Source organism: Amblyomma maculatum, chromosome 7 (genome assembly GCF_055883805.1).
Source record: "Amblyomma maculatum isolate TAMU_Amacu chromosome 7, ASM5588380v1, whole genome shotgun sequence".
Taxonomy (NCBI): Eukaryota; Metazoa; Arthropoda; class Arachnida; order Ixodida; family Ixodidae; genus Amblyomma; species Amblyomma maculatum.
The window spans coordinates 2,143,474-2,160,451 of record NC_139350.1 but is presented as its reverse complement, the minus strand read 5'-3'; the positions used below and the strand labels follow the sequence as shown (position 1 = coordinate 2,160,451).

Here is a 16,978-nt window from a genome sequence, read left to right as displayed (position 1 = left end):
AATAGACTCTAGCAGCGCGGGTGACAGTTGAACACTCACCGTTTAGAATTAGCAACTAGGTGGTAATATTAGGGAGGTAGAGAAAATGTGGCATGCCTAGTTATGAACCATGTTTTTTTTTTTTTTTTTTTCATTTCAGTTCGATATATATTTCAATGTGTGCCTTTTAGTCCCATTTGTACACCACGGTGTGGAGTTGTATATGATGCCTTCTCATCTGTAACACAATTCGGTAAAAAACATAACTTCTCGAAAAGAGCGGCTTTAAATTTCCCAGCATGCGAATGGAGCCATTAATTAGGACCTCCTCATGCTCATACGCGTTCTATGACGTATTTTATTTGTCTCTCAATGAAGGGGAAGTAGAAAACTTTGGTAACTATAATTCAACCGCGTTCATAGCGTTGCTACTTGTGGGTGATAACGTATTTATGTGTTTGTTTTATTGCCAATTACTAAGCTGAAATTTTTCTTTCGGTTACTCTTCCCCACAGCTCGCAAAATGGCGCACAGGGCCAGTCCGAGAGATCGCACAACTTCGCGGTTTTGATGCCTTTGCATCCGCCCTGTGTTCAGGTATTTTATTTTAAAACAGCGCTAGAACATGGACAGATAGAGACAAACACACACTGCGCTGATAAATAAAAAGTAATGTTCAACTAACTCGCCCAACAAGCCAAACTGGTTAGGTATTTTAGTCATTGTATTTTCAATTCGACCCAAAAAAGTCCTTTACCTTATTGAGCTTTCCTTCACTGTGTTTTGTGTCTATGTTTGAGGGTGACCGAAGGATTTGAAACAATCGATGCCACACAAATGCATGAAAGCAGCCCCATGTTGTTTCCTTCCAATGGCGCATCGAAGTGCATTATTTATTAAATCTTAGCGAGTGTGGGCTGTTATTTATACAGAATAAAACAACATAATTAATTATTCAGTGTTACCCGCTGTGTTCTTGCTGAAAAACTGGATAAGGATAAGCTATTTAAGCTTCTTCACCCATGCTGGTTAAAACATACAATAAACGATGCGCCCCTCATTGGTGGTCACACTCCAAGCCGTCCTTTGAGCGTGGGGAGGTAGCAGTTTCGATCTCACAGAATTTGCCCTCGACTTACTTGATAGGCTCAACCGCAGCCCAGATATCTGTAAGTGTTGGCCGTTTACTGCCGTGCTTTTGCCGGTTGCAAGCCAGAAAAAGGGCTGTAGTCAGAGTTAACAAAGAAATTTTTTAAACAGAAAGAGACGATGCAGAGTTCTCAATAACAATTGAAAGAATAAATTTCACAAAAAAGCAATACAAAGCATGCAAGCTAAACAGGCTTTACACAAACACAAAGGCTCACAACAATACGCAATACACGAGAGAGGAAAGGTAGGCGAAAGTTAAAGCGCACAACAAGACGAGGACACTGAAGAAGACGTGAGACACACGAGCGCTAAACAGAGAACATCACCAACACGCCCCAACAACCATTTTGCTGAACACGAGCGAGGCACCAAATGGTTCATCTGGCGCTGTCGCCGACCGACGTCTAAAGAGTCACGCTGTGGCCGCCCCGAAGACTGGCGCAGTTCCTCAAGAGCCGAGCAGAAGCGCTTAATAAGTAAATTGGAAATCGAGCTCATTGCCGACGCGGCGCAGCCTTGATTTATAGGGCGCGCTGCGTCTGTTCATTACCAGCCCCAAGGCAGGCGTGCTCATAAACACAGCATTGGCAGCACAATCTTCCGCTCTCTCTCCCGCAAACACAGCGTCAATTTCTGGTGAGTGCCAGGTGGTTCTCCGCTGGGCGGTTACCGCCGCTTTCCAGTGAGGTGGAAAGGGTGACGCCCAGTGCACGCAAGGTTACGCGCTCCCTACACCTGTCGAAGGTTCCACGGTTTGCACGCGATTCTCTCGCGCCGCGCCGGCTTAATAAAAATGTGCGCCAATTTCGTGACACTATTTCTTGGATTTGTACCTTCTGCTGGATAATTGAGCATCGAAAAAAATCTCGCTAAATGCTAATAAAACACGGGACTCAGACTTACGCTAGTTATTTTTGCTTCCCTAGCCGTGTTTAGACTGTTTTTCGACGAAAAAAGCGGATCCTTGCATACACACACAGCCAGTTCAAATTACACGCCAACCCTAAGCAGGTAGCACACATGGATTGAAAACTACCAGAAAGAACTTTTCGGACACAATTCTTTCTAAAGCACGCGGCAGCAAGTAGCTCGTAGCGGTCGTCCACTGCGACAGTAAGCGTAACGACAGAAAAATAGAAAGAAGTAGATGCCACTTTGAACAGCGTCATTTCAGCGCCTTTTTGTTTAGTTGAGCCTCCATTTCCTGAATGTTCCCTTGATTGGCTTCTGTTACTTTTCATGTACGAAAGCGATGTGCATTCGAAGTTACGCTGACAGTTGTGTCGGTCGCTCGACTTCACGCGGTCGGCGCACATGCTGGGCTCCTTGCAAAATAATTTCAGGGCAGAGCTAGGCAAGATATTTCAAAAAGTACCTTAGATACCGATACCCGATACCTTGAAAAATTGTATTTCCGATACCGATACAAAATATCGAACCGAAATCGATTTCCGATACAGATACGCGATACTATATCTTCGATACTTCGATACATTTCTGAAATCCTAATGTGATAAAGGTGGTAATATTATTAGCTAAGCGGGAAAATGTTACCATACTTTCTAGACCTTTCAGTAGTACCTATACCGCAGTTTTTGTTTTTCTGAAAGGGCTTAAACAAATTCGATAGCACAGATTTATTGATGGTTTGGTTTGTGGGGTTTAACGTCCCAAAGCGACTCAGGCTATGAGAGACGCCGTAGTGGAGGACTCCGGAATTTTCGACCACCTGGGGTTCTTTAACGTGCACTGTCATCGCACAGCACACGGGCACCTTGCTTTTCGCCTCCATCGAAAAGCGGCCGCCGAGGCCGGGATTCGATCCCGCGTCCTTGGGCACAGTAGTCGAGCGCCGTAACAACTGCGCCACCCCGGCGGGGCACAGATTTATTGAAGCTCCGCTGTCTGGGCAGCTGGCCTTGTCAGAACTTCACATTGAATTGAAGCTCCACAAGAAGCCTAGCGAGCAATTTCTTTAAGCTAGCGTTCTTCATACGAACCAATCTGTGAGCACTTGGCTACATACAATTAAATCTGGAAGTTCTTTTGTGGCTTTTCATTTCATATACTACATGTTAATTACCCGATGGCCCCCTTCATTTTCTCTTTGCTATAAGGCTCAGTGCTGCGTGCGCTTGGGGAACTGAGCAGGTATTTTGATATTAGTGCGATAGCAGACTTTTGAAGCTCTCATTCTGTGTTAAAAGATAGAGGATAACAAAAATAAAATGGCTGAACTTTTTTATTAGTTCCGAAATAGCCCCGCCATGTGGGCGTACTGTAAGTGAGGGTTGGGTTGGGTTGGGTTTTTTGGCACATAGGCTACTATGGCCATCATGCGCCAAACACTAGGTTGCTGAGCTTCTTTATGAGTGAAAATGAAAAGTTTAGAAAATTACAGCTGATTTAGGATCCCTAACTCTTTAAGAAAACTAAAAACAGATGAAATTTCAACAAGCGGGTTGTCTCCTAATAGTAAACAGGGGTGGAATGGGATGCGTTCATTGTAGAATGGAGTAAAATATTTTTTCCTTAACTGTTCAAGTTCTGTGCACGAGATCAAAATGTGGTTCACGGTGAGCTCACCTCCACATTCTTTGCATAATGGTTTTTGCTCTTTTCTCAGTAAGAAATTGTGTGTCAAGTGTGTATGTCCGATTCGAAGACGGCACAAAATCACCTCACTGAAGCGTTTGTTCTGTGTACATGATTTCCATTCTCCTACTATGGGTTTTACTGTGTGTAGTTTATTTTGCTCTTCGTTATTCCATTTTTTCTGCCATTTATCTATCAGGCTTCTTTTTACTAACTTAATACAATCCTTGTAGGGAATTGGTATTTTCTTTATTTTCTTAGTTCGAGCTTGTGCAGCACATGAGTCGGCTACTTCGTTACCATCTATCCCAACATGGCTAGGAACCCAGCAAAAGATTATGGTTTGGCCTTACGTTGTGATTTTTTCTATGCCGTGAATGATGTTCCCTACTATAGGCTCAACTGCAGTTTTGGAATGTAATGCCGTAAGCACACGTTAAAGAATCGGTATAGATTATGCTCTTTTCACAGTCCTGTTGCGTAATTTTATTTACAGCTACATAGACAGCGTAACATTCTGCAGTAAATATTGAGGCACCGTTAGGTAGCCTTACAACTTTTTCTCTGTTGCCTTGCACGACAGCACATCCAACATAATTTGCTGTTTTTGATCCATCTGTGAAAAATTCTGTGAAGTTCATATACTTCTCTCGTAGTGCTAGGTATTCCTGTAATATGTGTTCGTGTGCTGTTTGATTTTTTCGGAAGGCTGTCAGTGTGAGGTCACATGTAGAGGGAAGGCTGTACCAGGGCGGAAATGGATACTGTCTGTGGGCTACAGTTGGAAGTGCATCCAGTATTCCTAAATCTTTGCATATTTCTTCAAAGCGGAGTAGTAAAGGCCTGATAGCATGGGGTTTGTTTATGAACAGTGTTCTGGAAGGGCACTTTGTAACTAAGGGGAAACAGAGATGTTTTGGTAAAGATCTTATCCTGAGTATGTATTCACATGTAAGCATGCTCCTCCTGTCGGCAAGGGGTGGTTCATTTGTTTCTACATAGATGCTTTTAATGGGGGATGTTCTGTATGCACCACTAGAAAGACGTAAGCCGAGGTTATGTATTGGGTCTAATCGCTTTAGATATGATGACCTCGCGGAGCCATACACAATACAACCGTAATCTAAACTGGAGCGTACAAGAGAGCGGTAAATGTGTAAAAGGCATGTTCGATCGGATCCCCAGTGCTTCTTTGAGAGAACTTTGAGTATGTTGAGGGACTTAGAAGCTTTCTTCTTAAGGTTAGTTATGTGAGGCAGGAATGTTAATTTTTTATCAAAAGTTATACCTAAAAATTTGTGTTTATTTTTTACTGGCAGTTCAGCTTCATTTAGGTATAAAGTTGGATCTGTCTGTAGGCCTCTCTTCAGTGAAAAAAGAACAGCTACTGTTTTTTGAGGGGAGAATTTAAACCCATTCCTGTCTGCCCATGTAGCTAACTTATTCAATGTTATCTGTATTTGCCTCTCACAGGATGATATGTTGGATGATGTACAGGCAATTTGCAAATCATCAACGTAGAGTGAATACATAACAGACTCTGGGATTGCTTTACTTATACTATTCATTTTTACAACAAACAATGTAGTACTTAAAATACATCCCTGTGGTACGCCATTCTCTTGGATAAATGTTTTTGACATAGTTGTGCCTAGACGAACATTAAATGAGCGGTTAGAGAGGAAATCACGCAAGATGTTTAGCATTCTCCCACGGATGCCCAAGTCTGCAAGGTCACGCAATATTCCGAACCTCCATGTTGTGTCGTATGCCTTTTCAAGATCGAAGAAGACCGCTAGACAGTGCTGTCTGTGTATGAATGCTTCTCTGACGGTACTTTCCAGACGAACAAGATGGTCAGTTGTACAACATGCCTTCTTAAAACCACACTGATGAATATCGAGAAGCTCTTGGGATTCTAGGGTAAACATTAATCTAATATTAAGAATACTCTCAAATGATTTTGCTAGACAGCTAGTTAATGATATTGGCCTATAACTGCTGGCCGAAGTTGGTGGTTTGCCATGCTTCAAAAATGGTACAACAAGAGCTTTTTTCCACGCCTCCGGTATCTGTCCTACTACCCATATCTTGTTGAAAAACTTTAGAAGGGCTTCTACAGATGGCTCAGAGAGGTGGGACAACATTTCATAATGTATCTCGTCGGGGCCTGGGGCAGTCTTTTTGCCAGTAGATAGAACTCTATGAATTTCTTGTAATGTGATTAAACTGTTAATCAGTTCGTTGCTGCCACCGTTAGTTGGGAGTTTCTGTTTTTCAGCTGTGATTTTATATCTTAAGAATGATTCTGTGTAGTGGTTAGAGCTAGACACTCTGCAGAAATGCTCACCGAGTATATCTGCCTGCTCCTGCAAGCTAGTTTGCACACCTGGAGGGGTTAGGAGAGGGACTGTGTAGGGGGAGTAGGTAACATCTAGTTTGCGAACTTGTTCCCATACCCTTTTGGATGTGATGGAACTGTTTATAGATGAAACATAGTTTTTCCAAGATGTTTTCTCTGCGCTGCGACGAATATATCTTGCTTTTGCTCTTGCTTTCTTAAAGTTCAATAGGTTCTCGTGCGTTGGGTACCTGCGAAAGACACCCCAGGCTTTATTTTGTTGTTTTTTTTGCTTCCTTACATTCCTGTGTGTACCACAGTTTATGATTTGGTTGTATTTTGCCCGAGGACTGGGGGATAGCAAGGTGAGCAGCAGCAAGGATACGGGTCGTGAAAAACTCATTTAATTCATCTACACTGAGGCTGTCTGAAAAAATGTTTTCTAAATTGGCTTCTGATTTGAACAATGACCAGTCGGCTAGGTGGAGCTTCCAGCGACGTGGTTTAGAAGGGATGATTGATGGAGAAGATAAAAGCTCAATAACAACAGGTAGATGATCACTTCCATACGGGTTGTCTATCACGTCCCATTTAAAATAATTAAAAATCTATGGCGAGCAGAGGGATAGATCTAAACAGCTCATTTTTCCAGACCTTGGTGAGCAGTATGTTTGCTTTCCTGTGTTCAGCAAACATATGTTGTTACATAATATAAAATCTTCTAATATGCGGCCTCTAGTATCTGTTAATTCACTGCCCCAAAAAGATGAATGGGCATTAAAATCACCAACTACCAGATAAGGCTCTGGCAGCTGGTCTAAAAGCTCCTCTAAGTCATGGAGGTTTACTGGTGAATGAGGTTGAAGATATAAGCAGCATATCGTTATCGTTTTAAAAAGCAAAGTGGTAACAGCTACGGCTTCGTATTTAGTTTTGAGCTTGATTTGTCTGGTTGCAACACCACTCTGGATAACAATAGCGACACCTCCTGATAATCTACCAGACTGCTCCCGGTCACACCGAAAGACTTTATAATTTTTTAGGATGTTTTTATATTCAGGTCCTAGGTTTGTTTCTTGTAAACAGATGACGAATGGAGAGAACGTGTTTAAGAGATCTTTTACATCAGTATAGTTGTTAATTAGACCTCGACAGTTCCAGTGAATGAGGAACGCCATATTAGGTGGATTTTGTTGAGAGTTAAAAATTTAGGTTTCGGGTCTCTCAGGGCCCGTTATTCGGGGTTTTTCCCTTTTTTTCTTTTCAAGGGATTTGTGCCGGCGCAGAAGCGGCGGCGAACTAAGACTAGTGTCCATCGCTTCCTCGGAGGCGCTGGACGTCCGCTGGTCAGCTGCGGGTGCTTGTGTTTCAGGCTTCTTCTGAAGGGAAGCCTTTTGGGCTGGCGGTTGTGAGACCGGTAGGCCCTGTTTTGCAGATGGCAAGGAAGCTTTCGCTGTCCCTGCCTGGGGCGGGGGTGGTCCTGTCTGAGGCATTGCCTGGACAGGAGCCAGATTCAAGCGTGGCGTGTCGCCCCCACGCGCCACCTTGGAGTAGTCTGCCTTCGCTGTAAAAACGAATGGGTTTTTCTTTTTCAGTTTTTCGCATGATTCTTTGAAGCTGATGTTTTCTATTGTTTTTATGGCTAAGATTTCCTTTTCATTTTTCCAAGTTTGGCATGATCTGGAGTAGGCAGGGTGCTCCCCATTGCAGTTGGCGCAACGTGGCACAGTTTTCAGAGGTGTGGTCATTTCCAGCACATCTCGCACATTTTGGACGGCCACGGCAGCTCTGTGAGCCATGACCGAAGCGTTGACAATTGAAACAGCGTCTGGGGTTGGGGATATAATGTCGAACAGTCACTTTGATATATCCTACTTCAATAGATTCGGGGAGTGTGGAGGTGGCAAAAGTTAGGACAAGGTGCTTAGTGGGTATTTCTTTGTCATCTTTTCTTATTTTTATTCTGTGGACATTGGTTACATGCTGTTCTTTAAGCCCCTCAAGCATTTCTTCTTCTGTGAGGTTCAAGAGATCGCTCTCAGATATCACGCCACGGACAGTATTCAATGATGTGTGCATAGACACTACAATTGGGATGTCCCCAAACGACTCAAGCTTTGGAATGTTGTCATATTGAGTTTTGTCTTTGACTTCAAGCAGGAGGTCCCCACTGCCCAGCTTGGATACTTTGTATCCTGGACCCAGGGCTTGTGTGAGAGACTTGGACACGATGAAGGGAGACACCATGCGGGCTGGCTTTTCTGGTTTTTCACTGTGGATAACGTGGAACTTGGGGAATATTTCTAGTTTTTCATTAAAGAATTGAGAGGTTACTTCGGTCCGCCTTTTCTTTGTTTGGCGATCATTTTGTCTTGAAGAAGCCATAAAGTAAGTATGCTGTTCGGTCACAGTGCCAGCCACCCACCATCGAGCCCAACAAGGGGACGGGGCAGGAGTTAAATAAATAAGTCCTACCCTCGCCAGCTGTACACAGTAACTATAACCTAATATGGGTAACCCAGGGTAGTTACACCACACACGGTTAACCCTAGCCGCCCGGAAGGAGGAAGAATCCAAGAAGAGAGAAGAAGACAGGAGAGGTGTAGGATAGAAGATAGGAAAGTGAAAGATGGAGGGGAGGATAGGAAAAGGCGACTGCCGGTTCCCCCCGGGTGGGTCAGCCCGGAGGTGCCGTCTATGGGAAGCGTGGGCCAAAGTGGTGTGTTGCCTCCGCCGAGGGGCCTTAAAGGTCCAAACACTCGGCATCGGCTCAACCACCAGGATCCCCTTTTCCCCAGACACGGCGATGCCACGCACGGCTAAGCGTGGGTGCTCGGGGTCCGTGGTGTCGCACAGTACACGCAAACATCTGCTTTAACAGATGCCCCCTGCGGGGTACTGTAAGTGAGGCAAATAAGAAAAGCCTCTCTATATAATTAGTCGAGCACTCCGCACTGTTATATTTGATGAAGGGGCCTTTACCAAAAGATGAGTGAAGCATAGCCGCGTCGACTCCAGGATCTTGAAGGTAGTTAACAAAGTCTCGATTCGCTAGCGTCTCTTGATAACTTATCCTGGTTTAGATAAAAGAAAGGATTGTTCTTTTTAAGAGAGAGTAGCTAATATGATGTCAGTGAGTTTGAATATTTCAGGAACATTTTAACAGTTTATTGCTTTATGAAACAAGGATATCTTAACAAGTTTTATTCACGTTTCGCTGAAATGTTTTTGGCAAAAAAATTCTTTGACCATGTATTTAGATAAAGATCAAGATAAAATATTTATTTTCATTGAACATGGTGGAGACGAGTTAAAAAGCCGGTTTTTGCAGATTGTCTGGACCTCGTCCCGTACAAAGAGCAGCGTGTCACGCTGTACAAAATATCCGGGCGCTAATAAACGGCACAAAAGTGTGTGGACATAACATATCAAATACACTTTCTAATGATGTCAAAAATAACGCAGGAAGTACGATGCATGCCCAGTCACAGTACCTAGCCACAGCCTAATATACAGCACAAAAATGTGTGGGCATAACGATCAAAGACACTTTCTAATGATGTCAAAAATAACGCAGGAAGTACGATGCATGCCCAGTCACAGTACCTAGCCACAACCTAATATACAGCACAAAAATGTGTGGGCATAACGTATCAAAGACACTTTCTCATGATGTCAAAAATAACGCAGGAATTACGATGCATACCCAGTCACAGTACCTAGCCACAACCTAATATACAGAAAAAAATGTGTGGGCATAACGATCAAAGACACTTTCTAATGATGTCAAAAATAACGCAGGAAGTACGATGCATACCCAGTCACAGTACCTAGCCACAACCTAATATACAGCACAAAAATGTGTGGGCATAACGTATCAAAGACACTTTCTCATGATGTCAAAAATAACGCAGGAAGTACGATGCATACCCAGTCACAGTACCTAGCCACAACCTAATATACAGCACAAAAATGTGTGGGCATAATTTATCAAAGACACTTTCTAATGATGTCAAAAATAACGCAGGAAGTACGATACATACCCAGTCACAGTACCTAGCCACAACCTAATATACAGCACAAAAATGTGTGGGCCTAATGTATCAAAGACACTTTCTAATGATGTCAAAAATAACGCAGGAAGTATGATGCATACCCAGTCACAGTACCTAGCCACAACCTAATACACAGCACAAAAATATGTGGGCATAACGTATCGAAGACACTTTCTAATGATGTCAAAAATAACGCAGGAAGTATGGTGCATACCCAGTCACAGTACCTAGCCACAACCTAATACACAGCTCAAAAATGTGTGGGCATAACGATCAAAGACACTTTCTAATGATGTCAAAAATAACGCAGGAAGTACGATGCATACCCAGTCACAGTACCTCGCCACAACCTAATATACAGCACAAAAATGTGTGGGCATAACGATCAAAGACACTTTCTAATGATGTCAAAAATAACGCAGGAAGTACGATGCATACCGAGTCGCAGTACCTAGCCACAACCTAATATACAGCACAAAAGTGTGTGGGCATAACGTATCAAAGACACTTTCTCATGATGTCAAAAATAACGCAGGAAGTACGATGCATACCCAGTCACAGTACCTATCCACAACCTAATATACAGCACAAAAATGTGTGGGCATAACGTATCAAAGACACTTTCTAATGATGTCAAAAATAACGCAGGAAGTACGATGCATACCCAGTCACAGTACCTAGCCACAACCTAATATACAGCACAAAAATGTGTGGGCATAACGATCAAAGACACTTTCTAATGATGTCAAAAATAACGCAGGAAGTACGATGCATACCCAGTCACAGTACCTAGCCACAACCTAATTAACAGCACAAAAATGTGTGGCCATAACGTATCAAAGACACTTTCTCATGATGTCAAAAGTAACGCAGGAAGTACGATGCATACCCAGTTACAGTACCTAGCCACAACCTAGTCTACAGCACAAAAATGTGTGGGCATAACGTATCAAAGACACTTTCTAATGATGTCAAAAATAACGCAGGAAGTACGATGCATACCCAGTCACAGTACCTAGCCACAACCTAATATACAGCACAAAAATGTGTGGGCATAACGTATCAAAGACACTTTCTAATGATGTCAAAAATAACGCAGGAAGTACGATGCATACCCAGTCACAGTACCTAGCCACAACCTAATATACAGCACAAAAATGTGTGGGCATAACGATCAAAGACACTTTCTAATGATGTCAAAAATAACGCAGGAAGTACGATGCATGCCCAGTCACAGTACCTAGCCACAACCTAATATACAGCACAAAAATGTGTGGGCATAACGATCAAAGACACTTTCTAATGATGTCAAAAATAACGCAGGAAGTACGATGCATACCCAGTCACAGTACCTAGCCAGAACCTAATTAACAGCACAAAAATGTGTGGGCATAAGGTATCAAAGACACTTTCTCATGATGTCAAAAATAACGCAGGAAGTACGATGCATACCAATCACAGTACCTAGCCACAGCCTAATATACAGCACAAAAATGTGTGGGCATAACGTATCAAAGACACTTTCTAATGATGTCAAAAATAACGCAGGAATTACGATGCATACCCACTCACAGTACCTAGCCACAACCTAATATACAGCACAAAAATGTGTGGGCATAACGATCAAAGACACTCACTAATGATGTCAAAAATAACGCAGGAAGTACGATGCATACCCAGTCACAGTACCTAGCCAGAACCTAATTAACAGCACAAAAATGTGTGGGCATAACGATCAAAGACACGTTCTCATGATGTCAAAAATAACGCAGGAAGTACGATGCATACCCAGTCACAGTACCTAGCCACAACCTAATATACAGCACAAAAATGTGTGGGCATAACGTATCAAAGACACTTTCTCATGATGTCAAAAATAACGCAGGAAGTATGATGCATACCCAGTCACAGTACCTAGCCACAACCTAATATACAGCACAAAAATGTGTGGGCATAACGATCAAAGACACTTTCTAATGATGTCAAAAATAACGCAGGAAGTACGATGCATACCTAGTCACAGTACCTAGCCACAACCTAATATACAGCACAAAAATCTGTGGGCATAACGTATCAAAGACACTTTCTAATGATGTCAAAAATAACGCAGGAAGTACGATGCATACCCAGTCACAGTACCTAGCCACAACCTAATATACAGCACAAAAATATGTGGGCATAACGATCAAAGACACTTTCTAATGATGTCAAAAATAACGCAGGAAGTACGATGCATACCCAGTCACAGTACCTAGCCACAACCTAATATACGGCACAAAAATGTGTGGGCATAACGATCAAAGACACTTTCTAATGATGTCAAAAATAACGCAGGAAGTACGATGCATACCCAGTCACAGTACCTAGCCACAACCTTATATACAGCACAAAAATATGTGGGCATAACGTATCGAAGACACTTTCTCATGATGTCAAAAATAACGCAGGAAGTACGATGCATACCCAGTCACAGTAGCTAGCCACAACCTAATATACAACACAAAAATGTGTGGGCATAACGTATCAAAGACACTTTCTAATGATGTCAAAAATAACGCAGGAAGTACGATGCATACCAAGTCACAGTACCTAGCCACAACCTAATATACAGCACAAAAATGTGTGGGCATAACGATCAAAGACACTTTCTAATGATGTCAGAAATAACGCAGGAAGTACGATGCATACCCAGTCACAGTACCTAGCCACAACCTAATATACAGCACAAAAATGTGTGGGCATAACGTATCAAAGACACTTTCTCATGATGTCAAAAATAACGCAGGAAGTACGATGCATACCCAGTCACAGTACCTAGCCACAACCTAATATACAGCACAAAAATGTGTGGGCATAACGTATCAAAGACACTTTATAATGATGTCAAAAATAACGCAGGAAGTACGATGCATGCCCAGTCACAGTACCTAGCTACAACCTAATATACAGCACAAAAATGTGTGGGCATAACGTATCAAAGACACTTTCTAATGATGTCAAAAATAACGCAGGAAGTACGATGCATACCCAGTCACAGTACCTAGCCACAACCTAATATACAGCACAAAAATGTATGGGCATTCACATCTGTCAGTCACATCTGTCCCGCGAGAAAATTCGCGTTCGGGCTAACAAGTGTCTTTATTGCGTTGTTGTAGGCTTATTATGCAGAAAAACGCATAGACCTTTTTGTCTGATTTACTTTATAGTTATCTATGTCCATTGATTTCCTTGCTCATATTTCAGCACCGTTTCCCACTAATGCCCTTTAAAAGGCTGCAGTATATACATTTCATAAATAAAAATTTACACAGCCTGCTGATGACCTGCGAGGTTTGTTTTTTTTTGTGCTGCAGCCATTCGCAGTAACGGAAATAAAATCTTGTTCCAGCGACATGCTTTAAATTTCTCAGCATACAATAAGCATGATAGGCAATTGCGATTATAACACAGATCTAGCAATGCCTAAAATCGGATCTTGGTAGATTTTATTGAGAGCAGTGTAGCAGTGTTGTTCTAGGGTATCGTTTTTAATTGTATATGACAAGAAGACACTTGAGCTGCCCATTGGCGGCTCAGAAGTAGAGGGCAAGACTTGTGAAGTGTTGAATTGCAGACAACAAATTTCCATTGTTAATTCATTTCAGTTCTTGTGAGTGAAAATCATTATTGCACAAAATAGTGATGCGCTTTCTTTATATTATATGAAAGCCGGCTTGTTCTGAAACGTGCACTGATCGTTGACGGCGGTGAAGATCACCTTACGCTGTTTCCCCGATTCGCGCCTACGTACATAAAATGCCACCTATTGAGAGCTCTGTAGTTTAGCAGTCTCAGTTTTGAGCGCAAAATCAAGGTCGAGTTCAGGATGCGTTCAAACGCCTCTTTACACACAAGCGTGAATTTTGGACAGCAAATAGGTGTGCTTCATATGTTGCATCAGCAAAACAACGTCATTATATTCTCTCTCCTAATGACTCTCTCTCGCGTGTAACCACTTACATAGACATCTGGGTGCTGCTGAGATGACATCCTTGTCTTTGCTTCTCTTTGTATATCTCTTTATTTTCTCTTTATTTATTTTCGTTTCATTGCTTTCAGGAATCCTTCAAGGTAGCACTCGTTGCAGTCCTGGTTCTCTGCCTTTTACGTAAGCATCCTAGATATTTTCTACATTGTTGCACTTACTGCTTTTTTTTAAGCATGGGGAGCACGAAACAAGCTCCTATATTTGTAGTCATTCCCATGCAATTGACAAAAGTGCACTAAAACCGAGCTTCTGAGTTGATGTACAAATACCCAAGCAATTGAAACCGTTATCAATTATTTAGCTGTCGCTTTCAAAAATTTGTCCTATTCATATATTACTAACCTGATGATCCTGAAAACTGAGTCTTATTCACTCAACAAAAGTGTGAAAATTCATCTACAACGCAACTAATGCGTAATATATGCGCTGCTTAAATCATCCGTGTTGGGATCAATGTTAATTATAGGTCATATTTTACGAACATCATAGCTAGGTACGCCTTTTTTCCGCTGATTCTTTTATTTGCCTGCAACGATTACCTTTCATGACTTGACTGCTCTGGGGTCTGCCCAAACAAATTCACAGAGAAGGCATGGCAGGTGAAAGGGAAAAATGAACGCTGCAAAGATTAAGCGCGTGTCAGCGCCCAAGTTCCTTGTCTCTTCTCATCACTATGGCAACTGTTGGGAATTAGCTCATTACTACATAAAGCTCGCGTATAAAGTTAAACGTAAATATATTGTAGGCAGTGAAAGCTTCCTATAGGCTTAAAGGTCTCATGCTACTCTGAAAAAAGTGTGCTATGAAAAATGGGCCACGATCTTTACCAATTACACGTCTCTAGTTATCTCATAAATGCTGCAGAAAATAGGGCGCCGTTTCTTACAGAAAGAAATTATTAACTACTGCTAAGCCTTCCAGGTGATTTCAGGCCTTCTTTCGGTATTTAGTCAATGCAGACACGCATAACGTGTGTATTTGGAATTCCCTAGTGTACTAAAATAGCATGTATCTCTCAAACACTGAATTAAAGCGAGGTGCACCCTTCTACTCTCAGCAAATAGCAGCTTGTGAACCATAAAAGAGAAACATTCATATCCAGTATATCTGAGTGTCCTTTAGTAAACATTCCAGCTCGTGAGAGAAGAAACACTTTACAGCGCCACACAGCAGTTCTTACTGGTAGTGTGAAACATTATGACGTCCGCTATTATTTCTTCTATATGAAAATTGATCGTTTTTGGAAGGATTTAAAATGTTGCCGGAATCAACAGTTTCAGGATAACACCTCCAGAGGCATTGTCAAGAAGCTCGGTAAGGCCCGAACACAAACTCGCAGGCCATGCCGAAAATGGCTGATGAACTCAGACTATGTGCAATAAATGGGTCAGATGATAAGGGGTGACACCATTTTCTCAGATTTTGTTTGAGCAGAAGCGATTTTGCAGACTGGTTTCAAATGCCATTTCACATTTAAAGGGAAAATTGGAGCACGTAGCCGTCGCAATTTGTGATGCACTGCCAGCGCAAGCCTCGGAGAATCCGCGACGAATGCGGATGCGTAATAATCATTATTGGCTGCTATTTCCGTGCGTGCACTTGGTGCCACCCATTTTTACCGGCTCACGGCGGAAACGGCTATGAAAGCACGGCGCTGAGAGGCTCCCGTGCCACTGCTAAGTGTGAAACAGCTTGTAGGTACGTTAAGCTAGCATAAAATTTAGGTGCCGATTACTCTTCATTTTTTTATAATAGAGCACTCAAATGCCTAACATCAAACACTCACACTGAACATACCGCTGGCGCAGTCCCGAACAATTAGGGATTCGCTTAAGGCACTTATATCTCGAGAATGGGATAGTAAGATCCTCACATATACAGTCCGATGGCATCACGGTAAACGCTCGAATGATATCCCATCCTCATCACTCTGCTTTGCCATGCGAGATTTAATCAGGCCAAAGTGAAGTTGATTGTTTTCTCGCATTGCCACAATCCCAACTCCTAAGGGTATCGACTCTTGATAATGATTAATATAGTATAAAATGAGTCATTGCTAACTAGGTTTTCGTCCCTTACGTTATTGCAACTACTAATTCGTTGAACAAGGGTAGAGGGGAAGCCTCAGTTTGCAAGTCGAGCCAACGTTTCGACTTGTCGTCATCTGGGCGGCGCGATCACTACTGGCGGGTTTTAAATACGCTTTTGTTTCCGAAGAAATAAAGCTAGGAAAAGGGGAGGGGACGAGGGTGGTGGAGAAAAAAGTAGGTCAACGAGTGAAACAAATGTTTCTTGCCCTGTGCTCTTTCATACCGGGTAGCCATCTTCTTTCTCTATTTTTACCCTGGGTAATAATTCGTTAAAAAATATAGCAAAATTGAGCGGCGTAACCCTGTTACAACAACTAGACTACACCACTGCAGGAATACATGCGTGCTGTTCACCACAGAAAGACTGCCGCAACGTTATCACCAAAAGAATACCATAATAATCTTTTTCTTGATGTTACTTCTAAACGCCCAGAGATGACATACCGTGCACCAACGTATACCTGCTTAGAGCAATTGTCACGCATTTTCGATCAGGCTGTTGTGGCGGATGCAAACAGTAAGGACACTTCATGTACGCGACCACGCACAGAGAATGTGGACAGTATAGCACGCGGAAGCGTCGACGGGAGCACGTACGAGGGTGGCGCCGAACTTGTGCTCGACCGCGACAGACAGTGTATAACAATGAAAGAGACAGCGTGTTACAAAAGCACTAAAAGCTGCCATGTTTCCGAGAAGTCGCTGTTCGGTCATTTTGCGAAACTATTGTGCATTC

General features: G+C 42.5%; 1 protein-coding gene across 1 annotated transcript in view; it reads left to right on the top strand.

The window, feature by feature from the left end:
- LOC146182593 (uncharacterized) overlaps nucleotides 1-16,978 on the top strand; it is a 90,061-nt gene that overhangs the window by 41,050 nt on the left and 32,033 nt on the right. Inside the window, exon 2 of the mRNA XM_084609565.1 lies at nucleotides 14,224-14,272. Within this exon, the coding sequence (XP_084465691.1) occupies nucleotides 14,224-14,272 (49 nt within the window). The remainder of the gene's footprint in view (nucleotides 1-14,223; nucleotides 14,273-16,978) is intronic.